Source organism: Panthera pardus, unplaced genomic scaffold (genome assembly GCF_024362965.1).
Source record: "Panthera pardus isolate Hobbes unplaced genomic scaffold, ASM2436296v1 HiC_scaffold_10, whole genome shotgun sequence".
In the NCBI taxonomy this organism is placed as follows: domain Eukaryota; kingdom Metazoa; phylum Chordata; class Mammalia; order Carnivora; family Felidae; genus Panthera; species Panthera pardus.
The window spans coordinates 43,795,942-43,822,353 of NW_026526655.1; the positions used below are offsets into that span (position 1 = coordinate 43,795,942).

At 32.0% G+C, this 26,412-nt stretch overlaps 1 protein-coding gene across 4 annotated transcripts in view; it reads right to left on the reverse strand.

Moving 5' to 3' along the window:
• Positions 1 to 26,412, reverse strand: part of GLS (glutaminase) — an 82,792-nt gene that overhangs the window by 26,758 nt on the left and 29,622 nt on the right. For 2 of the 4 annotated variants that reach the window (XM_019462443.2, XM_019462474.2), the window contains 8 exons: positions 26,022 to 26,080; positions 17,791 to 17,823; positions 17,638 to 17,696; positions 14,430 to 14,496; positions 13,810 to 13,860; positions 10,719 to 10,895; positions 8,609 to 8,740; positions 5,185 to 5,277 (listed from right to left, as the gene is read on the reverse strand). In XM_019462443.2, coding sequence (XP_019317988.2) covers positions 5,185 to 5,277; positions 8,609 to 8,740; positions 10,719 to 10,895; positions 13,810 to 13,860; positions 14,430 to 14,496; positions 17,638 to 17,696; positions 17,791 to 17,823; positions 26,022 to 26,080 — 671 coding nt within the window. Of the gene's footprint in view, positions 1 to 1,519; positions 4,188 to 5,184; positions 5,278 to 8,608; positions 8,741 to 10,718; positions 10,896 to 13,809; positions 13,861 to 14,429; positions 14,497 to 17,637; positions 17,697 to 17,790; positions 17,824 to 26,021; positions 26,081 to 26,412 lie in introns of those variants that run through there. The other 2 variants (XM_019462453.2, XM_019462463.2) reach the window with 2 other exon arrangements.

Below are 26,412 nucleotides of genomic sequence, written 5' to 3' on the forward strand. Positions count from 1 at the left end.
AGTCAATTTCCATATGAAATTTGATATTCTTGCTTTCCCTTTTATGAAGTTCTCCAATATTGTTACTCTCTTACCCTGACAGTGCAGGTAGTGAATGGGCACAACAAAAGAAACCACAAATCTTCAGAGTCAAACTGAGTAAGTAAAACATGTTATATTTTATAAATTCTGGGACAGCAAAAATGTCTATCTGGATAGACAGATATACTCACAAACACATATGTATATAACACACACATGTATATAAATTATCAGGGTATAGACTGACATATCAGTATACATCAGTGTTTCTTCTCACATACATACATGCCTACAAAACTTGACACTGTCAGGCCAAGACGACCAAGCTGAGCCACCTCTCCCTTTGCTTCAAATGGATTAAAAGCAAAAAAAAATCCAAGTGTGTCTTTAAAAGTAAGCAATCATAAATCAATTACATACTGAATATATCATGACACATGAACTTATTTCCTAGTCCCAAAAGAACTTTATAAAAAAAAAATCCCATTTAGATAAATACAAAATCCTATAAACAATGGTATTTCCCCTTCAAATAGTTTTAAAAGTCTACAATATATTTGGGACGACTTCTCTGGATACAAATGATGTATCTGATCAAACAGTAAAATTTAAACTTAAAGTAAAGCTGACCTTAAACAATGTGGGAGGGCTTAGGAATACTGGCCCCCATGTGGTTGAAAATCTGCATAGAACTTTTGACTCCCCCCCCCAAATTTAACTACTAATAGCTGATGCTGACAAGAAGCCTTATCAAGAACATAAACAGTTCAGTAAAACATTTTGTATGTTACATAGTAAGCTGGAGAAAAGAAAATGTTATTAAGAAAATCATAAGGAAGATAAAATAAATTATAGTACTGTACTATAATTTACTAAGTTACATAAGTGGAGCCATGCAGTTCAAACCTGTGTTAGGAGTCAACTGTACTGTTTATGTCTGACAATGCATGGAGCCTCATTAGACTTTGGACTATGCTGTGGAAATATAAAGTTCCTTCTGAAGACTAAATTCCTTAAAAAGTAAATAAGGTGAATTTCTGTAGTATAGTTATTCCATTTAATATAAATTCTACTGTGATTCACAATTCTAAAGTAATATTACGATACTCTTCATCTGATTCAGCAATGTTTTCCTACCCTACACAACGTATAAAACAGTGACACAGTGAGTAACACCAGCGATACTCTTCCTCAGAAAGCTGAACCAGGAAACCAGCAAATAGGGTAGATTTTTTTCTTTTTTAAGTTGTTAAATGTACTCTCCCTCAAAAAGCCCACCGACTCTATACTTTGTTAAAAAAAAAAAATCAAATGAAGCCCTTTGGAGAGTATTTCTAGTATGTCTTCACAGTAGCCTCAGAAGTAAAAATCTAAAGCATTTTAATAGTATCTTCATAAAGATTTACTATTTTGAAGTTAAAATTCCAACTATTTGTTGTACTTAAAATGCTAGAGTTCCTTTCATCAAAAAAAAAAAAAAAAAAAAAAAACAATAAAATCAGCTTAAAATAAATTTATTGTACAATACAAAAAGTAGGCATACTGGAAAATAAAAGGTACATTATTAAATATACAAAGCAAATAAAAGAAAGCTAAATAACACAAATGTTTTAATCCAAACACTAAGATAAAATGCACAACATTTATGCTAAAAATAAAGTATTTCAGGAAGGATATGCATTTCAAACGAAATGTTAATAATGAAAAAAAAAGGAAAACAAATGTGCTAACTTCTAAATGCTTGAATATCAAGAATCAGTAATGGCATGAAACATTAAATCCACAATACTGGGTACTTTTCAAGAACTTTATTTGAAAAGGTATTAAAAATACTGAAGGAATCAATTTAAAGAATGTTCTTAAATCTGGCAAAGATTTTCCTTTTTTTTTTTTTTAAAGTAAAGTTTAGGGGCCTATTCACAGTATCTTCCCTCTTCTTCCATTTATATACCTTCCTACAAAAATTTCTGGATGCTCATCCTTAATAAGATTAGCTACAATACAGTCAGCTACAAATTAACAACATAATTTTGAAATCTATACATAGGACACAATAGGAAAAATTGAATTTTCATTTTATAAAGTAAAACCAATCTCCAAATGAAATAGTAAAACATAACAATTTAGAGCACAGGGAAAAAAATAAAGCCTTTTTTCCAATCTATCAATTAAGACATTCAGTTCCCCAAACTGCAAATGGCTTTGGTGGAACTAATAATACAAATGATACTGTTTAAAGTTGTTGCAGAGGTGAGGCTTTCAAAAAAACCACTCCCCCCTACCATCCGCCCCCCCGGAAAATGGCCAAAGTAGAAGTATCCACTTAGATTTGCATTTGTACATTAGAGAAATATTTAAGTAACAATAAACTCCTTGGTAAATCTTCCAAAACTTAACACATAATTATTTAAATATATAAGTTAGCCCAAAAAGCTTTTGACCAACACCTTTGGAAGGGAACTTCTTTTTCTAATATCACAGTTCCCAAGCTTGAGACATCATTTGATCAGGTTTTCTGTATCTATAATTGCGCTAGTATCGAAATTACTCAGTGAAATCTTTTTTACTAGAGTTACTTTTACAGATGTGACCTACCACATATGCCATGACACTAAAAAACTACCAAGTCTCCTTCTAGACCCCAGACCCCACCTCTGCCCCTCCAAAATCTACAACTTTAAAAATGAATAAAACGAAACAAAACAAAAAACACCTTGTGGCTATGGGGAATTGTGGGGAAAACTGAAGAGTTATTTGGAAGAAGGAAGAAGTGTGAATAGGTCCTACAGAATTTTACAATCACTTTGCCAAGACAGACTTTAAACATTGTAAATTATCCAAAATAGTCCTTCTTTTAAAAACAAGTTTTGATTCTCAATATTGCATTTTTATAACCAAACAAAAGGATTCAGATCTAACACATTTTAGTAGCATACTTACTACTATCAGACTGAATTCATTTCCTAAGTACTCTAAAATTAGAGTTCAAATAAAACAAACTCTATGAGATGTTATTATAATTTATCATAAAAGATTCATTAGCATTTGTGGAATTATTACGATAATAAAAATATTAAAAACTAAAACCCAAGATTCACCATTCACACTTAAATATAACATAGAAAAAGTAACGTGAATAATACGAAAATAAAATTGTTCAGGTAAACATTTCACTTGAAGACACTCACTGTTGCTCCTTCTGAGTAACCATTATAGCTTTTTAACAGTGAAACATGTCATTATCCTACTTCTGAAATTCTTTGGCTGGAATGTTTTAGTAACATAAGACACTCCTGTACATGACAATTTTGACAGAACACAGAGAAGTTGCAAAGTAAAAAAGCAAAGACATGATTTATATTTTAAAGTGTTTGATAAAATTTAAAATGAATTTTTAAAATTTAAAGCAAATTTATCACTAAAAATGGCATAAAATATAAACTTAAGCTGATTTTATAATCTATCACTGTATTAAGTAATTTGGGATTCATTAATTTTGCCTTTTCATTGTATTTAGCATAGAGATGACTTTCTATTGCCCCTACAGACATCATGTCAGTTTTAAAACTGGGAAAGAAAAAACAAAATGCAATGAAACTTATGAGTTCAATGTGTGGGTTTTAGAACCAAAAATGACATTTCTGTTACCATTTTAAAATGGAGATTAAGTTAAAATTTTAATTACACCATGAAAAAATTTAAAGGAATTTTTTCCTTTTTGCGTCTTTAAAAATAAAGCAAATTTGCTTTACTTATGTATAAATACTTTTTTAAAGACCAACAAATCCACTTTTTAATCTATTATCTTTATACAAAGATTAAAAGGAAAAAAAAGCTTTATGGCTCCAGCACCCAAGGTTGAAAACACAAAAAACTCAAATAAATATTTATAGTATGCAAAAAAGCTAAAGATGGTTGAAAGAGTAAATGAAGAACATTCTGAAACTAGAACCCATTTCTTTAGCTTTTCTCTCCCAGACTTTCCATTCTATATACTACAGTTGTAGAGATGTCCTCATTTGACTCAGGTGACACTTTTTTCCATACTGTCTCTTTTAAAGCAAGTTCTTGTTGGAGACTTTCATAGTCCAATGGTCCAAAGGAATGCTAGTTGTTCAAGCAACATACATAATTTATTAGTGCACTTGAGTGAAGAAAGGTCCAAGCTATAAAACGGTATTTTTCAATGAATGTTATTAAGATCTGTTAACATTTTCACCCACCACCATTTGATGTTTTGTTCCATGTTACTCATGTTGACACCCATGGCAGTTTCTATTCTGTTAGCTTTGCATAATTCTCACATATTATAAGTTATTTGATTGGAACTAACAATAGGAAAATTTACTTAGTATGCATTAAAAATATTTTCTACTTATAAGTGCTTCATATCAGCTTCAAGTCTAATTAGGTATTTACTATAAACATTTTCTAGATGGGATGCAAAGGAATTTAATTAAAATTCAAAACAAGTCCTTGGTCCAGTGAACAACTATGAAGACAAAAAATCTTGTTCCTGAAATTTAAGTCCTGACTCTTAAATATTAGCACTAAGAGAAGTATGTATGTGCAATAATATGAAGCCAAACAATGATAATAAACAAGTATTACTTTAAGAGTATCAAGAACTCTGCATTAAACACTTTTTATAAAAAAATTATTCATCTATAGTGGCCAATAAAAATTATGAGGCTTTGTAAGGTCTTTCACTAATACTATAATCCCTTTCCTATTTACATATCCATCCATGCCAAAATAAACTTCAAGACTACTACTGACAAATGATTAAGAGTAAAACAAGGCTTTCTTTTTACAGCATGTAGCACTTTCCAAAGTGTTTTTTTGAACAGAATCAATTCTTCTTTTTTTTTTTTTAACAGAATCAATTCTTTAAAATATTGCTTAAAATAGCAGAAAAATGGGTGGGTAGGTGGAGAACCCTGATGCCAGGTTAACCAGTTTAAATTTAAATAAAACAGCAATAATTATTATTTATATACTCCTGAGTCCAGGATGAAAATGTCAATAACTTATGTATACTCAATTCGTGATTAGCAAATATATGAGGACACTAACAAACTAAGTTCTATTCAAACAGGTGAATATCATTTTCTTTCTTTTAGAAAAATATTACATAATAATCTAAATATGAATTTTGCTTACCCTTTGATCACCACCTTCTCTTCGAGGATCAAGTTTTTTTGCAAAGTGTCTCAAATTATCATAGTTATGGAAATTACAGAGAGAAACAAGATCCTGTAAATAAACAGGACAGGAATAAGAAACTGGCTATTCACTGGCTATTTTTTTCATATTGCAACAAATCACACTAATATTGTCCAACTTAACTTACTATCTCAAGGAAAATACCACTGCAAAAAGCAGCATGTATCACGAAGAGAACCAAAATCAGAATGAGAACATGGAGTAAGCATTGTTCTCAATGCTTACTAGCTAGGGCTTACTAGCTAGGGCTAAACCACTCAAATTGTTTCTTTCATTTCCTATAAAATGGGCCTTTAGTAACAGGTCATATGAAAGAACTATTCTAGCAAATAACCATAAAGCACCACAAAAATATAAACAAACATTCTGGTCACAATCTATTATAATCCATAAGCATCCAATGTCATTCTATAGCTTTTGCAAAATGTAAAAAACTGAAAAATAAATAATTTTAACTGAGAAAGTTTGCAGAAAAATTATAGTACTTAATACAGAGTCTACAAAGTAGTAAATTGCACATAAAACTGGAAGCTGAAATATCAGCAAGACTTGGGTAACTATATAAAATACTGAACTAATCTAGAAACAATTTTATTTTGTAGTGCTTATGTCCTCAAAAAAAAAAAAAAAGACTTTTCAAGATAGTTTATGGATAAAGATATTCAAACATACAGATTAATGATGATATAATAAACAATAATAATCTTAATTTATGTTGGGATTTAAATTTAAACCTTTCCAAGTTTAATAACTTTTGTTGAGGTTTTTTGGAAACTGAAAACTATATACAACCATGACAATTAAAGTATCAGCATCAAACAAATGTAATTTCCTATGGGTATGAGTATTATGGGAGCTGATAGAAGCAATTTAAAGATCCTTTAGAAGTACTGCCATGGCTAACCTAGTAACTTGCAGACAGGTAGGCAGAATGCCAACAATCAATAAACTACTGAAATGATTCAAAAATCAGAATCACTGGATGGTTCCACTTACATGATTATCATACAACATCCACTCATGATAAAAACCCTCAACAAAGCAGGTTTAGAGGGAACATACCTCAACATAATAAAAGCCATAATATGAAAAATCCACAGCTAACATCATACTCAATGGGGAAAAACTTCAGAGCTTTTCCCCTAAGGTCAGGAACAAGATGTCCACTCTCACCACTTATAATTCAAAATAGTACTGAAGTCCTAGCTACAGCAATCAAACAACAAAAGAAATAAAAGCCTTTCAAATTGGTAAGAAAGAAGTAACACTTTCACTATCTGCAGATCACATGTTACTCTATACAGGAAAACCCTAAAGACAACACCAAAAAACTACTTCAACTGATAAATGAATTCAGTAAAGTCACAAATAAAAAATCAATACACAGAAATCCACTGCATTTAATGAAACTAATAATGAAACCCCAGACAGAAATTAAGAAAAAAATCCTTTACAGTTGCACCAAAAATAATAAAATACCTAAGAATAAACTTAACCAAAGAGGTGAAAGATATGTACTCTGAAACACTGATGAAAGAAATTGAAGGTAACACAAAGAAATGGAAAGATATTCCATGCTCATGGATTATAAGAACAAATATTATCAAAATGTCTATACTATCCAAAGCAATCTACAGATTTAATGCAATCTCTATCAAAATACTAAAAGCATTTTTCACAGAACTAGAACAATCCTAAAATTTTTATAAAGTCACAATGACTCAGAATAGCTAAAGCGATCTCAAAAAAGACAAAACCAGAGGTTATCACAATTCTAGACATCAAGTTATATTACAAAGCTGTAGTTATCAAAACATTACAGTACTAGCACAAAAACAGACACATAAATCAATGGAACAGAATAGAAAACCCAGAAACAAACCCACAATTATATGGTCAATTAATCTTCGACAAAGGAGGCAAGAATATGCAATGGTTTAAAAACATAGTGCTGGTAAAACTGGACAAATGGTGCTGGGAGAACTGGACAGCCACATGCAAAAGAATGAAACTAGACCACTTTCTTACACCGTACACAAATATCAACTCAAAATGGATTATGGGCCTAAATACGAGACCTGAAACCATAAAAATCCTAGAAGGGATCACAGGCAGTAATATCTGACATTGGCTGTAGCAACATTTTTCTAGATATGTCTCCTGAGGCAAAGGAAACAAAGCAAAAAAAAAAAAAAAAAAAAAAGAAAAGAAAAGAAAAGAAAAGAAAAGAAAAGAAAAGAAAAGAAAAAAGTATTGGGACTACATCAAAATAAAGAGCTTCTGCACAGCAAAGGAAACAATCAACCAAACTAAAAAAAAACAAACTGCTGAATGGGGGAAGATATTTGCAAATGATATATCTGATAAAGAATTAGTATCCAAAATATATAAAGAACTGATACAACTCAACACCTAAACAGCAAATAATCAGATTGAAAAATGGGCAGAAGACATGAAAAGACACTTCTCTAAAGAAGACATGCAGATGATCAACAGACACATGAAAAGATGTTCAACATCACTCATCATCAGGGTAATGCAAATCAAAAATCACAATGAGGTATCACTTCACACTCATCAGAATGTCTGAAATCAAAAACTCAAGAAACAAGTGTTGGTGAGGATATGGAGAAAAAGGAACCTTCATGCACTGTTGGTAGGAATGCAAACTGGTGCAGCCACTATGGAAAACAGTATGGAGTTTCCTTAAAAAGTTAAAAAAAAAAATTTAGAAATAGAACTACCCTATGATTCAGAAAACATACTACCAGCTATTTATGCAAAGAATACAAAAACACTAATTTGAAGGGATATATGGACCCCTACCCTATGTTTATTGAAGCATTATTTACAATAACCAAACTATGGAAACAGCCCAAGCGTCCATCAACAGATAAAGAAGTGGTGTAGGTAAATACAATGGAATACTACTCAGCCATAAAAAAGAATGAAATCTTGCTATTTGCCACAACATGGGTGGATCTGGAGTATAATGCTAAGCGAAGTAAGCCAATCAGAGAAAGACAAATACCATGTGATTTCACTCATGTGGAATTTAAGAAACAAAACAAAGGGGAGCAGAGAGATAAACCAAAAAGTAGACTCTTAACAACAGAGAACAAACTGGTGGTACCAAAGAGGAGAGGTGGGTGGGGTGATGGGTGAAATAAGTGAAAAGGATTAAGAATCATTTATCATGATGAACACTGAGTAATGTATAGAAGAACTGAAAGACTATATTGTACACCTGAAACTAACACATCATTGTATACTAACTATACTAGAATTAAAATTTTAAAAATCAAATCATTGGATGGTTCCACTTATATGATCATTATTTTCATTAAGAAAATATGCTTACATGACAGAAGTGAATTCCCTTAACACTGTTGCCCATCTTGTCCAGAGGAGGAGACCAGCACATCATGCCCATGACATTAGGGACAACTAAAAGAATGCCCCCAGCAACTCCAGATTTTGCAGGAAGACCAACCTGAAAATAATTTGAAAAAAAAAAGGATATTCTTATTAACATTTTAAAATAAGGAAAATTATGTCCAACAATAAGGGAATTGGTTTAGAAATTATGGTATACGTATACACAGAATTCTAACATTACAAGTGTTGTAGATAACTATTAATATGTTTATAATACAGTAAATGAGAAAACACTTATAAAACAGTTGAGATGTATTTAAATACAGAAAACATTTGAAAAGATATACTCTTAAGGATTAAGGTAGATTACATCTAAATTGTGGAGCTATGAATGTTTTTATTTTATTCTTTTGGATTGTGTGTGTGTGTGCGTGTGTATATATATATATTAGTATATATTGAATACAATATATTGGATTGTGTATATATATATATATTTTTTTTTTTGAAGTTTATTAGAGAGTGCACACAAGCATGTAGGAGGGGCAGAGAGAGAGACGGACAGAGAGAAAGACAGAGAGAGAGACAGAGAGGGAAAGAGAATCCCAAGCATGCTGATGCAGAGCTCAAACCCATGAACCACAAGATCATGACCTGAACCAAAATCAAGAGTTGGATACTTAACTGACTGAGCCACCCAGGCACTACTGGACTAGATTTGCTAATTCTATAATAAACATGTATTAAAGTATGAAAAGTTATTTTCAAAAAATATTTTATGACTAAAACAACATGAGAAATTGTATCTTCTTAGAAGATTTTCTGTGGTATACTGCCTGAGAATTCTCTGAGGAGATAAGATCACAAGTAATTCAAATTAATCCTCTTCAAAACACTTAAGTTCACATTATGTAACACTTGACAGTAACTGTGATAAAAAGACAAAATTCGTATCATCAGGGCAGTATTCACTAATGGCTTACTAACATTCATATACTGAATACCTATTGCTAGAAGTAATCTTGCACAATACTAAGGAAAAAAAAAATTAACCTGAATGGGATAAACCAATTTCCCAGCAATACAAGATACAAGGGACAATGGTATGGATGTAATAAAGAAAATCTAGACTGAAAAACTGTACAGGATAAATTACCCAGTTCTTTCAACTAAAAATAACAAGAAAGAAAGAGAGGTCAAGGAAGAGAACATACATTTAAAAAGTAATAATAAAGGAAGATATAACTGATCATTAACACATGACCCTTATTTGCATCCCAGGTTAAATAAACCACAAAATAGTAATTTACAAGACAATCCAGATAATCTGAACACTAAATATTTTGATATTAAAAATGAAAATTTTTTTTTCAAATATAATAATGGTGCTATGTTTGTTCGTTTGTTTTCTAAAAAGTCCTTATCATTTAGAATTACACACTCAACTACATGACAAGAATTGGAAATAAAGATAAACTGGTCAGGTACTAATAACTATTGAAGTTGAGTAGTGGGTAACATTAAATGCATCTAGTTTTCTGTTCTAAAATTTTCAAATAAAAAAAATCTGTAGGGCATTATATCTTGACATAAGCAGAATGAGGTAAGAAAGTCCATATTTCACAGGTGTACACAAATGTCCAAAAATGCACAAGAGAGCTTCAAGAGTATATTTTTGTTAACTTAATATACTTTAAGTGCTTTAAAATATCTATGATTATAACCAAAGGTGTTAAACATCCCAATTATGCGCTCCTTCTGAACTTAAGGAGCTTTTGAAGTATGTAATCACCATAAGGCTTAGTTATATTAATAAGAAATAGTAGAGAAAGTCTGTACTAACCTTGCACACTGGAATGCCTTACAAGTAGAAGTGATGAGGTTTTATAAATTAAACTCCAAGTTCTTAAGAATATCGGGTAGCCTGCTTAACTCTATTCCTTAACAAGTCTGTAACAAATTAACCTTAAAAACAAGTCTCTCTCTCAAAAATTAATGTGCAGGTTAAGAACCAAAGTTCAACCTGTATTTTTAAAAGAACTAGTCCAGACTAGTTTCTTGCAGTAGAAAATTAAGATTAGACAATTACTTACATGGAAAGCAAACTGCCCAGAGAAATCATACATGCCACAGGAATGCATCAAACTCAGTGTATTTCGAACTGCTTCAGGGCTCAGTACTCTCTCACCAGTAATTGGACAGAAACCACCATTAGCCAGTGTTGCAGCCATCACACTGGCTGATTCACATGTTACTTCAATGGAGCATAGCTAGAAGGAAGAAAAAACTGAATTCTGAAAATTTAGGTTGACATTATTTTCTGTACTACAACTGACTTCTAAGAAAATATATTTCATCTGGTAGTTCATACAGATCTGAAATCTTTCCTTCAAGGGGATTATTTTAATATAACTTGATAACATTCCAAAGATTTAAATTTGAACAAATTTCAAGCCCCTTTAAGGTTTATCCTGATTTGCCCAGTTATCGAGTCTTTTATAATGGCAAAACCAGGATAGGAAGAGCCAGCCCCCAAGCATTAAGATCTATAATGGTCCCAAGTGATATTCAAAGTTGCTTAAATATTAATGCTTTCTGTAGGATACACAAACATAATTATTTTTAAATTGAAAGGAAAAGGAGCCATGATATATTTTTAACACAAAGCAACATACATTAGTATTATGATAGATAGCATTTACATTAGAAATTGCTACTTTAGGAAAAAAAGATGCTAAAATGACTGACATTTTCACTATAACAAAGCTCAGCATTCCTATGTAGTAACATGCAAAAAATTAAGGAATGGAAACCAAGATAGCACTAGCCTGGATACTCTGAGTGCCTAAGTCAAAATACTACCTTTTAAACCACTTATTAATATTTAAATATTTATTTGATATTGACTAAGGGTACTGGACAGAATATACTGAATAAATAAAAGCAAAGTCCAGGCAGAGTATAGTACAGTATTTAAAAATAATCAAAATAATGGAAATAAGTTTACCACAGCAAACCCAAATTTATCCATAAAACAGAAATAATAAATAAGCTCCATTTTACTTTTCATTAACAGCAATCCAAACTAGGGGGCAGGGTGTGTATGGGGAGGTGGGGGAGGAAGTAGATGAGAAAGAAGATGGGAAGGGGGAGCAGGAAGAAAAGGCTGAGTTACCAACTTGCAATCTTTCCTTACTAATTTTTCAAGATTCCACAAGAGACAAAGGGGTTTGGAAAGAGCAAGAAGGAAAACTTATTAGCTACAGTGCATTAGGAAACTGGCTGGGAGCCACTTTTTCACTGACTTTCACTTTTGCTTGTTTATATTAAAACCTCTTCCTTATTTCTCCAAAACTACAGAACCTAGTCACTATACTGACCCAGATAGCAAAGACTTATGTAGATGTAATCATGAAATGCTTTCTAAAAGAAGTTAAAATTTAAACTCCAATGATCATTTCCTAACTTATACTTAGTATTAACTGGAATTTTGTCTGTCATAAGATGATATATATACCAAATTTGACAAATCCCAATTTAACAGTACTTTTCTGATACCCTGATCAGATGTTCAATTACATGCAGCCCTTCTCCAAAAAAGTAAGGCTTCTATTCTACGGCTTTCTCTTGATTTTTACCCTGAAGTGCAGAAATTTCATAGTAGGTTAGTAGCACCTAGGCTATAACAGCTAAAGTGTATATATCGAAGGAAAACAAACATTAACGTATGGAAGAAATAAAAGTAAATGACACTATTATTTCATAGAACACCTTACAGCTTCAAAGGAATTTGACACATATCATTTCATGTTATCTTCAAGATAATGCAGACAGTTAGGTTAAGCATATGCTACACATAATGAAATTAGGTCTAAGTTACTGAAGTTATGTCACATGGCTAAAAAATGGCCAGATTAGACCTTGATTTTATACTGATAGTCTGGATTCTCAATTCACAGTTCTTCACGTTGGCAGGTGACAAACTGTCATCAAAATCTACATTATCAACCCCCCTTACATATTTTTTAACATTACTACAAAAGTGAAATTAAAGCACCTTAAAAAGTAAAGACAGGCAAAAGTAAGATTAACTAGAAATCAATAATAATTAATTTACTATTTAGCTTGATATTACAGCCCATTGATATTAGCACCGATGGTATTAAATCTGTAGGAATGAACTGAACTGAAAATACAGGGAGAAAAGAGAGTTATCGGGGAAGGCTCTCTAAAACTGAGTTCTATAATCACAGCAGATTATGTGAGTGGCCCACTCAGGAATGTGGAGAAACTATACTAAGTTAGAAAAAAAAACACCACAGGGGTGCCTGGGTGGCTCAATCAGTTGGGTGGCAGACTTCGGCTCAGGTCATGACCTCACAGTTCGTGAGTTTGAGCCCCACGTCAGGCTCTGTGCTGACAGTTCAGAGCCTGGAGCCTGCTTCAGATTCTGTGTGTTTCCCTCTCTCTGCTCCTCCTCTCCTCATGCTCTCTCTCGAAAATAAACATTAAAAAACAAACCAAAAAAGCATCATATGACTTTGCAGAAATGAATTAAACCAACTGAGAAACTGCTACTTTAAAATGCTGAATACAGGGGCGCCTGGGTGGCTCAGTCGGTTGAGCGGCCGACTTCGGCTGGGGTCATGATCTCACGGTCCATGAGTTCGAGCCCCGCGTCGGGCTCTGTGCTGACAGCTCAGAGCCTGGCCTGTTTCGGATTCTGTGTCTCCCTCTCTCTGACCCTCCCCCGTTCATGCTCTGTCTCTCTCTGTCTCAAAAATAAATAAACGTTAAAAAAAAAATTTTTTTTTTAAATAAAAAAAATAAATAAAATAAAATGCTGAATATGAACCCTCCAATGAAGAAACAAACAAATCCTCAAAACAAAACTTAAAAGCTAAGAAATCAGCTTAGTTTTTAATAAGGACAAACCAATTTCTGGAATTATATACCATTTTTGATACTTCTTAAACAAAGTAAAAAACATTCCTTATTACATTCTAAGGCATGATTTTTAGGAGGAAAAAAACATGAGAATGCCTTTCATGAGGACTCTTTTTAGAAGGGGAGTGGTAAATATATTTTATCTTAATCTAGAGCCATGATTTCAGAGACATCTATACTCTGCACAATGTGACACATCCATTTATATACACAACTCACAGAGTTGAAGTAAATTACCTGGAAATAGAAGTCTAATATACCAACCATGTCTGTGCCTTCTGGAAAACACTGAAAAAATAGAAAGGCAATTAAAAACAAGAATATATGCACATAAGTAAGAGACACATAAAGACTAAATTTAAAATGTATACAAATGTCTCGTATTAACTGATAACAAAAGAGTATATAACCTATAAAAAGGCTTACAACCCTTTTTACATGAAATAATAAAGAACAATAAAGCAAAACTACATTACATACAGATTTCTAGATACTAGTTTAACAATGATAAACTGATTCATAATTCATAAAGCAAGTTACTGGACCACCCACTTAAAATTTAAAAACCAAATGTAATCAATAATAGTCTGGCATCACACTTTCAGAAAAATGGGCTAATCCTTAAGAAAAACTTGCATCAATGTAATTAGTAAAATATCTGAATACTGCCAGATATTAAATTGATTTAATATTAACATTTTGAAACGACTAACTCAAGAGCATTTTGCAAAAACTTCTAAACATTAAATAGTAATAGACAGTTGCTTAAAACCTATTGTTGAGTTTTTAGCATACATGTTTACATATTTTATTAAATAAAACAATAACTTGAAATAGAAACAAAAAAATTCAAGAACCTTTTTTTCTTTTAGGTAATATCCTATTGCAAAATTTCGATCTCCACTTTCTCTTTCAGACTGAAACCTAGAAGGAAAAAAATTGCTCTATTTACTTATTTTCTATAAAAGTATGATTGTCCTGTAGTGTAACTGTATAGCAAAGTATAGTATAAAGAACACTGACCTAAGAGTCGGGACTGCTGGGTTTCAGTCTCAGTTCTGTCAATAGGCTAGCTATGTGGTTTTTAGGGAAGTCATTTAATTGACAATTCTTTCAGTCTTAATTTTCTCAGCTGTGAAAGGACTGAAATGGGTTAGGCCCTTTCTAATCTTCACATTTTGTGAATAAAGAAGCTAATTTTAAAATTACCAAGTATTCCACCATTAAAAAATACACTAAGAAACTGCAGAATCTTCTGGGTCCTCCAAAAGTACAATAATCAATTCCAACTGCAGGAATCCATGGAAATTTCACTAAAGGAAGGACACATGAAATGGGCCTTTCAGCATTTGTTGGATTAACAGATTTCGGGGGGAAGCCTAGGCAGTGGCAAATCCCATGTAGCATGAACAAAGTTATAAAAGTATAGAAGACAGGACTGCACTGAAGAATGGCGTATGTTCTGATGTATCTGAGAAATAGGGTTCATGGAGAAGAGTGGAGAACCATCAAACTAACAAAGGAGACTGGGACCACATTATTATCAAGACTGATAAATCTAAAAATGGCTCCTGATGGCATACCAAATGAAAGCTTGAAGGCTTTCTATCAAATTACCTTGTTGAGACCTACATTTTAGAAGGATAACTCTGACATCAGTCTGGGAAAGGGGAAAAAGAAAGGATGACTTATGTTATTAGGAAACTGAAGTAATAAAAGCCATAGAAAGCCTGAACTTAGGTAGTGGTGACAGGAATGGAAGGAGAGCTATGATCAAACATGAGAGCACTTCGGCAAGTCTTTCAACCTAATGGGGAAAAGGGGGAATGGTGAATGAAGTCTGATACAAAAGTCTAGATTTTTATTCCAGTCGACTGAAAGGACAGTGATATCAACTGACGTGGGGATCCATGAAGCAAAGAGTAGTTTGAGAAGAAAGAGAATGAGTTTTAATTTAGACAGATTTAACTTGTGTGCAAGCATCCATAAGGCTGCTGACAAAAGAGGAACTGTGGGTGACAGACACTCTGTATTATCAATCACAAGGTATGAGTGGGGGGCGGGGAGAGTCTCTCCTAACTATACATTTTAATGTTTCTATGGTTAGAAAAACAATGTTGGATATGTGGATATGAAAAAGCTCTTGAAAATAAACTTGTCAACTTGCCATACCTTAAAAAAAAAAAAAAAAACTCAACATGGTGTACATAAAGAACTAACTGCTTAGCAATGATCACAGTGCCTAGCATATAGTTCTGTTCACCAAACACTATCAAGTGGCTATTATCTGCTGGATAACAGGAATACAAAAATGAATTGGAAGACATTTCTACCCAGGTCTAAAGGAAGTCAGAGTCTTATGGTGGTGATGAGGCAGTGAGACATAGAGTAAGCTCAATTAAATATGGTAATATAATAGCACAGAAGAGAGGTGAGATGAGATTCATGAAAAACTTCTTAGAAAGATACTTAAGTTGATGAATAAAAGTTGGTAGAGCAGACAACCTGAAAATTTTTGTTTCCTGAAACATGAAGTACAAAGTATCACCTATTTAGTATTCATGCCAAAACCGTTTCAGCTTTATGTAACCACAAGGAAACAACCAGACCTATTCAAAATGTGGAATATCCACGATAGCCCATGGGCCAGATGTAGCCTACTGCCTGTTTTTATAAATGAAGTTTCTTGAAACACAACCTCATATTGTCCATGGCTGCATTCCTACTGAAACAGTAGAAATGAGTAGTTGCAACCAGAGTCCATATGGCCCACAAGTCTGAAAAATTTACTATCTGGTCCTTCACAGAGAAAGTTAGTTAATTCCTGCTTCGTAAAACAAGTGGTTGGCACTCTTCAAAGAAAGCCACTTAATAAAATTTTATAAAGCAAAGGTGTAGGGCAGGAAAACTCTTCTATTTTAAAAAAGCAGAAGAGACATAAATGTAATGTGCAAACCGTGATTAATTCCTAGGAAGCAAAGGTCATAAAAGGCTTTTAGGGGGTGGACAGTTGGTACATTTATGTATTAATGACATCTTACGATTAATGTTAGTGATCTTAATGTTAATGTGTTGATGGTACTGTGGTTATGTAGGAGAATGTCCTTATCTCAGAATATACATGTTGAGTTATTTATGGGTGAAGTGTTGAGATGTCTACAACTTTATTTCTATCAGTTCAGAGAAAAAAAATGTATATTTACATATGTGTGTGTGTGTGTGTGCGTGTGTGTGTGTGTGTGCAGAAATACACATGTTTTAAACAGTTATCTAAAGAAAGAGGTTGAGGAAAAGCCAATGAGACAAAATATTAATCAGAAAATATAAGTGAAAGATATCCAGATATCCATTGCTTATTCCTTCAACTTTTCTACAGACTGGCAAATTTCAAAATAAAAAACTGGGGTTAAAATTAAGTTAGCCAGGCAGAGAGATTTAGAGAGGTAAGACAGGTATCACAGGCAAAAAGAAAATTGAATAACTCTCAGTAATTTAAGGGAAAGGTGGGTCCCTTCTAACTTTATAGCCACAAGAAGTTTATCCAACCTATATAAAGCATTTAAGTGTTCTCTCAGGTAATTCAGAAATAATTCATTTCCCTTTAATGACGAAATTTTAAGTAATTATTTATTCACTGAAGTAAGCCCTAGGACCAAACCAGATTAATTCTAAATACACTATGTATTATATATGTAGAGAAAGGGGAGAGGTGGGGGGGGTGGCGGGGACAAAACAGCATTTAAAATAGAATTCTATAGGGGTCCCTGGGTGGCTCAGTTGGTTAAGTGTCCGATTTCAGCTCAGGTCATGATCTCGCGGTTCATGAGTTCGAGCTCCATGTCGGGCTCTGTGCTGACAGCTCAGAGCCTGGAGCCTGCTTCAGATTCTGCCTCTCTCTCTCTCTCTCTCTCTGTCTCTCTCTGCCTCTCCCTTGCTCATGCTCTGTCCCTCAAAAATCAATAAACATTTAGAAAAATGTTTAATAGAATTCTATACTCTAGATATTCTTGTTAATTTAAAGAGGACTGGCCCATTATAAAAACCTAAGTCAAAAATTACACTCACGTTGCATTACTGAATCCAACGTATTCATTGCCAGCCATCTTATTCAAAAACTGCATCACCTATAAACCAGAATTAGAAAGTATCAGCAATTAAAAAACAAGTATTTAAGGAATATAAATATAGCAGGAAAACTGAATTCTATATTGCACTTACATAGTCAAATTTTTCAGCATTATTCACTCCTTGCTGCAAAGAAATGAGATAAATATGTTAATACAGGCATCACTACAGTTTAAGTTTTAACTGAGTATAAGTATCAAAATTTCAAACTGCTATCATAATTAATATACTGTACATTAGTACTTTTAAATCTAGGAAATACTTCTAAAATAATTCAATATTTACATAAACTTTTTACATGTTCTTTTATTAATACCAATATGTTGACAATGGGTCTGAATTACAAAGGGAATGCTTTATTTTAAGTATAAGCTTTACCCAACCCAAAGTTACAGAATTTTAGTTACCCCAAATTCCCTTATATTTCATGACAACACATAATCTGCTAGAGCATACGTTATTTAATTTCATATTTTAAAAAAACTTAAAATAAAGTTTCACCCTTAGAAAAGAGTTGAGTATAAATTATGGTTTTCAAGTAAGAACAATCTACTCATATTTTTAAAATAACCTCAAACCAGTATTAGAGTTAGGAAGATGAGTTATGTTGCAAAACTAAACTAATCTTTTATAATTCTATATATGCAAACATCCTGCATACATTTTGCTAGTATAAAAAAAGCTCTACCTTTTGTATCTCATTTGTTTTAACAATATGTGAACTAAAAAATATATATTTCATAGCCTCTAAACAATTAGCTACATTTGAATTTAGCATTATGCCAATTCAGAGCATGGAAGATGTATTGTTTCATCACTTCTATTTCTGACATGTTAGCTACTGCAAATGTCAATAGGAAAAACCTATGTAATGTAGATCAGTTCAAGTAGCCAAATGGTTTCATTTTTACCTCGGCGAAGTTTACAAAGCAGTAAGATGTAGATCTGAAATCAAACGTATTAATTGGTGATATGCACCCAATAGAAACAATACATCTCTAATTTTTAAAACAGGTTTAAAATAATTTGACAACTAAAATTTTAAAACAAAAATTTTAAACTTTACCCTAAAAATTTCAAAACATTACACTTTAAAATTTGATTATGATGGGGAAAACCTGTACCAGAGAATTATTTAACTGAATAAAGCCAGGTTCATTCTCCACTTTACAAGTGGATTAAGATCTGGCTGATAATCTGTGAAACCTTACAAATCAACTTATTCACCAAAGAATGTCAATCACATATACAATCAGTAGCTGAAAAGAACACCACACTATTTCATCAAAATTAGGCATTAACAAAGCTTAAACAAGATAATGATGGATAATTTAGCTACAGCCATATCGTAATCACTATCTATGTATTTTCTCTAAAGTGCCCTTTGACATATTTTAATTTTTCTTTCCTTATAATACACCAGAATTCAAAATGTAGAAATGTAACTCCAAAGCTGTTCAATGAAAAATAATTAAAAGAAGAAATTACCAACTTCATTGAACTGTTGCAGTTGTCAAAATATTCCATAGATCCTAATGCTGTAAAATATGTAACAACATTTAAACCACAAAAACCTTTTTAACCTTAGAAAACGCACAAAAAAAAAAAAAAAAAAAAAAAAAAAAAACAACTCTTTTGGAAAAGGATGTCAGCATTTGCATTGGGATGTTACATGGATAATTACCATTATACAATTAATCAATGTAAAATAAACAAGTTATACTGAACTTCCATTCTCTGACCTAAACTGTGCCCTACAGAACAAATACAAATTTTCTTTATTAAGCTGTCATGTTTAATAAAAAGAAAAAAAACCTGCTTCAACTCTAGACTATGGTCACAAGCTTGACCTACTTTGTAGCTTACTAAATTAAAGCATAATTAAAATTGTTTTGCTTCTAAGCTATTTTTTAAAAAACTGATATTTACCATTGTCAATCATATAACCTTTTGGATAAACTACTTGAAATGTTCTAGGCGGATTATATAAAAACACACAAAATAAACTAACTGATTTTGTTGACCCAAGAAAGTCTTTCCCCAAAATTTCCCCATTTAAAGGTAAAAGCACTTGTTTAATGTTTGTTCTTACTATCTACACTGAAAATAGTATTTTACTTAAGTCAACAAAATATATTTGCCCCTGTATCTCTTGGAAAGATTTCATGTACCCCAGGAATATATGGGATCTAATAATCATTATAAAATGTCAAGTTATTTTAATTTCAAAAAAATAACAGAAGAAAGTTTATTTGTAAAAATGTTAGAAAAAATACACATACACATACAAAATAGAGTAAACCCCTAAAAGCAAATATACAAACTGTAAAAATAAAACCCATCATCATCTAGTAGTGGGGTACAGAGAAGTGGAGGACAAGATACTATGAAAATTAGAAGCCAGGAATGGGTACAAAGGGGCTAGTTACACTATGTTTATTTTGAGTATGTTTGAAATTTTTCATAAAAAGTTAAAGAAAAAATGTTTATTAATAATGTCCCATGTTAATTTACAAAACTGTTATTTTAGAATATTCTTTTCTCTTTGAAATAGTAATTGATTTTTAATTAGTTCATGTATAAGTGGATATTTTCTATTGCTAGAATAAAGAGATTCTCTTCCTATTTAAAATTTTTACAGAGGTAGGAGTTGAGAAATCTTGCTGACAACAGATGAGTAGATAGAAATAGGAAAGGTTTTGTTACAGCAATATCACTCAATTCTTTTACATATCTATATTACATGTAAAAGTCACACAGCAATCCATCCTTAAAATTTACACTTAATGTTCTTATTAACTAACAACTCGATTAGATCCTCTGTCCATTTTGTTGAAGCCAAAGACCTGGAAACAATCTATATACAAGAGGGCTGTTCCCACTCATTACAATGATTCATGTCCTCAATAACACTGACTCCAATATTTCAAAATGTTCTCTTTCACTGGTGCCCAAGAGGTTTTTAGAACCTGAAAGTGTACCACAGTAAAAGTTGGTACAAATGAGAAGTATGCCTTCTTTTGAAAAATGGGAGGAAATATGGACCAAAGGCAGACTAATTTTAAGAAAGACATATATGAAAACTGGAATTTGGAAACTGGTCTTAAAATTATCAATGTCCCTTTATCTCTTGGAAAAAACTTCCCATAACCAGGAATAGGTTTATCCCACTTTTAAATCACTATACAACCAATATTATATATGTTATTTTAATTGTAGAAAAAGCTACAATGCTATATAGGTAAGTACAGTAGGAAAACTTAAAAACTAAATTGGAGAAAATATATTTACCAAATGATTTACCAAATCCATTCACCAAATATTTTTTTTTTTCAGTGAGAAAAAGTGTTTTTATTAAAGCAAGGGGACAGGACCTATGGACAGAAAGAACTATACTGTGATTGTGAGGAGTGATTGATCATTTACTTTTAAGTTGGGGAAGTAGAGATAAGGAAGTTTCTAAAGTATTTTTCATATGTTAAAGACGACTTCCAGGATCGTGGAGATCAAATGACTTCTAAAAAGCAAACTATAAGGTTTGTCTGAAAAGGGTAGTTAAGTAATCAGATCCTGAGATTAGAAAATTCTAGGAGTTAATTCTTCTGCAAACATACCTATTCTAACTTAAAGAATTTTCATTTCATTGAAGAAAACTTTATGAATGAAAATGTGATAAATAGGCACTGACTTTTTAACACTGGCTATTAAAAGAATATAATTATATTGGAGTTTTTATAACCGGTTTTTACAATATACTCCCGAATTATGTATATTATACATTAAAACACAGGTGAAAACATTACTGTTAATAGGGACATCTGCTAATACGTTTAATACTAATATGACTCATTTGAAGTCAATGCATTAATCAGAGTTATGTGTGAGTAAATCACTTGATTCCAGTCATAAAGTATGGAGGTGTAAAAGCCAACTGAAAATTAGAGATCACAGGGGCGCCTGGGTGGCTCAGTCGGTTGAGCGTCTGACTTCAGCTCAGGTCATGATCTCACACTCCGTGAGCTCTAGCCCCGCGTCGGGCTCTGTGCTGACAGTTCAGAGCCTGGAGCCTGCTTCGGATTCTGTGTCTCCCTCTCTCTCTGCCCCTCCCCTGCTCATGCTCTGTCTCTCTCTGTCTCAAAAATAAATAAAAACATTAAAAAAAATTAAAAAAAAAAAAAGAAAATTAGAGATCACAGAGGAAAGAGGCAAAAGAGGTAACTGAAAATGATTTATAGAATACTTTTAATTTAATCTTGCCACAGAAAATGCTTTAAAGCTAAATAATAGTTGGAAGATTTAAAATAGATATTACAGGTAAAAAATGTTCTAAATCTAGTATTATATAGATTAACCCTAAATATAAAGAGAAAAGTGAATTCTGAGGTCAATAAACTATCTGCCTTTCATTAAAAAAAACAAAATTCAAACAAACCGACTGATATAAACATGGAGTGAAAAAACAATACCACAATAAAATTACCAAGTCCAAGGCATCATCCAGTACTTCCCAGAGCCACAAACCGCCTTAAAAGTATGGCTCACAAGTCCAACAAGTTATTGCTAACATAACTAAACTGAAGCACTACGTACATACTAACTAAATTCATCTTATTTTCATGGAGTACGATTAAATTATCTTTTAATAACAGAAAAATCTGATTTTTAAATTTAAAAAGACTTCTGATTAAAAAAAATCAAGCTTCTTCAAATGACAAAAACTGGAAAGTACCACTAGAATAAAGAGATATAAACGCAGAAGGCAGTGTAACTTACTATTTCCCTTTAAAGTGAAAAAGCAAAAATAAATAAATATAAAATAAGTAAAATAAAATAAAATAGCAGACCTATGGCAATTATCTTTTAGTAGGTTTTCCTCATTTTCCCACCCTAACCCTCAAGTTATTAGAAGATTTAAACTTTTAAACTAAAACTAGTTGAAGTTTTTACCACTGCAAAGAAAAAAATGACATAAATATACAGCTATTTCATCCAGAGTAACTGTGTTCCTTTCAAATTGTTTACTCTTCCCTTTAAATTAAGCAACCATATTATCATTATCAGATAAAACAAATTACATCAAAAAGTATTCCTTTAATTCAGTAGTTACCACAAAGAAAAAGAAAGAATATTACTTTTAAAGTTTTTAAAATTTTGTGCATTTTAAGTACAAAATGACATTTGGTTTTTTTTTTTTGAAGGTATTTACCTAGATAGCTTTGTTTAAAATTTTAAATATTGGAGTTTTCCTATAAGTTTAGTAGTTAAGAATTTATGCAACAGGTTCCTTCTGTCCAAATCCTCCTTTTTTCCACAATCTGCTAATCCTTTTGAACATTTGCTCTGCCTCTTCCCCCATTTCCTGAGGATCATCTCCAATCCTACAAGGAAAAAATATCAATACTACAAAATTAAGAAATAAAGAGTCTTACTAAAGACTCTACTTAATTTGTGTGTGTGTGTGTGTGTGTGTGTGTGTGTGTGTGTGTGTGAGAGAGAGAGAGAGAGAGAGAGAGAGAGAGAGAGAGAAGACTAACATGAGGAGAATGTTTTAATAGCACCATAACTGAGTTTAAGTTTGAAAGCAAAAAATAGCCTTAAGGTCATCAACTAAGAGCTAAAAAACAAAATTCACATCTAGTAGCCATGGTAAAATATGCATGCTTTGGATACTCAAATGCAAGCTCCTTGAGAAAAGGCTTAAGTTCCTTTACAGATAGTCGGCACTGACTAATGTCCAAAGAATAACTACATTACCCCCACTAAAAATTAGATGTGACTTTTAAGCCAGTAAGTTATTATTTGTACAAGTTAAAATTAAGAAAATAAAACTTTTCCTTTAGGACAATATAACAATGCTAGGTAAAGACAAAGATGTTATCAAGAGAAACAGCAAACACCTACATTAAATATGTCAGAGTGAATTCTAATGAAGAGTAAACAAACCAGGAGATTTAGCTCAAGCCCAACTCTTCTGCTGTTAGCCTTATCTAGTTTCAGTTTCCTCATTGCAACTATATAAAGAAGGCTGGACTTGAAGACCCTTGTTTGGCTATGGTTTTGCTAACTCAATTTCGATTACCAATTCATAAATATTATGTGATCATACAACAACTTGCATAGATCACATACAGATATTTAGAGGAGATCTGAATTCTTTTTAAAAAACAGCCTAAAAAAAAGGTATTACATTCTGGGGCAGTTTTACAAAGATATATAAGGCTTACCCCTCCAAGATTTAGATGAACTTCAATAAAAAAGGAAGAAAGAAAGAAACTTGTGAAACACTTCTAAAAACAAAACAAAAAGTCTAAGAAAGTGACCTTAAATATGAACTATACCCCAAAAGCCTTATTTTCAAATTTGTCAGTAAATTAAAACTGTTTGCATCTTTAAAATCACTGATCAAATTTATAAATACAAGATGACTCAGTTAAATTTTTGCACTGTTGGATACTGAACCACACTTATGTGTATGCATTTTTTTTTTTTAACTGTTTCTAAGTGTTCATTAATGTGGCCCAATGTACCGTTCATGGCTCATGACTAAACATGATAAGTGAAACTAATAAAGTGATGGTGTGATATGACTAGACATGCATTTCTCACATGCAGCGTTTCAGTGTAGTATATATGAAACCCATGAATCAACAGAAGATGTTTAATTGCATGCAGTTAAGGAAGGCTTTTTTAAATTATATACAGATGCCCTTTCCTGAAAATACTATTTGGTGTGCTATGTTAATCTTTCTCCAATGTAAGAGTTCTTAAACTGGGATTCATGGATCAGCATCAAAGGGTCTGTGAACTCCCCCAAAGGTTACAGAAAATTACAGTATGTAAACATTTTTCTGGGAACACTCAAAAAAGGTTTGGAACCATTCTAGTGGTTTTCTCATTAAGCATTAACAAATACATTATACTATCCCAACTTTCCTTACCTCTAAGTTAACTTGTTCAAATCTAAACAATTATTAATTAGACTTTTTCTCATCGCAGTGTTCACTGGATTTCACTGTAAGGGCCCATTTACTTGTGTCTACCTTCTACAAGGGCTGTGCCTAGTACAGGTTTGTATTACAATTTTCTACAATAAACAAATACTATGTTACCTCAAGCTGACAACTTTTACCTAATGTGAAAGTCATGAATAGTTAGATATTACAATAGGCAAAATAAAAATTTCCATAGCCTATTAAAATTAGTTACAATAAAAATTAATACTTGGCTATCATATCTACTTAACTAGAGTTACAAGGATTAAGAGGGCCAAAGCTTACAAAGTATTTGCCCTAAAATAACAACTAAACATACATAATTCTTATGATAGTAGTCTTCTATTTTAAAGCCTTTTCTCATGAACATTTAAAATCCATGAAGGAGACGATTTCTAGCATACAAATTAGACCTATTTTTATTAACTGGGCCAAGGGCATAATTCATATCCAAACACTCTTTGTGTAAACCAGGGTATCACATCCTTACTAATGCATCTACAAAGCCATGTAGTTATGTTTTTTTCGTGCTTGGAAAAGATATGCATAGATTTACTGAAGTATATAAATGTTCCAAACATAAATGAAATATATTTGAATATAAATGAAATTTATAATTAGAAATTAAAAATCTAAATAGTATCACACAACAAAACCATTTTCAAATACTTATTCCAAACAACAACAGAGCTTCCAATTATTAAGGCAAAGTAGACACTAAAACAACTAAAACGTACAATGTAAAACAAAGCATAAGAAAAATAATATAACTTAATAATTGGAATAAGTCTTACTTATTTTAGTTATGATAATAAGCAAAACAAATGAAAGAAGTTCAAATGAAAATTGGAATGTAGCTCTTGAGTAGAAAGGACTTCAGAATATTCAAGGGTAAATGTACTTTGTCTTAACACAAAGTACCAGAACATTTGTTCCTACATATGCTGATGACAAACAGTAAACAGTAAAATGCTTTTAATTGTGTTAACGTCTGTTCATTCTCGAAGAGCCAAAAGGAACAGGAATAAAAAAAAATATCAAAACTTTAGGAAGAAAAACCTCTGTGCCTATTGTTCAGCAGAGACTTCTTTTTGATTTTTTGCCAGATCTTCAGGTCAAGAGTAACTGAGCAATTCTTACAATGAGTCATCGGTTTTAAATTTTGTTCTTGAAATTACATTTATTTCAAAGTAAATATGAATCTTAAGGTTTCACCATAAGATTAAGTGTAACACCAAAACTTTTCACAATTCTACATAAATAACCCAATATTCATCTTTATGCCTTATTTTTAAAAACTTACTAGGTTAAAAGGAATTGTCAACATTTTACCTTTATTAATGAAGTCACAACAATTGCTCCAGCATTTACCATAGGATTGTGTGGCTTATCTGTAAAATATAAAAACAACAGCATTTTTTTGAATATTTGATATCATGTTCCATTATATAGGTACTTCTCGTGAAAATATATTTTCTTTATGTAAGATAATGTTACAGTTCTTTTGGGGGGAGGGAAAGAAAGGGTGAAGGGATACATTTAGTCACTTACTTATCAAACCAGTAATACACTTCCATAATAATTATATAGGAAAACAAAGATTCATGTACAGAAAGATAGTGAATAATAGTGTAAGAGTACATCCAAATTTCCTAACTCTACCATTTACTACCTATCTGATCTTGAGCAAGTAACTGAATATCATTGTGCCTCAATTTTATCA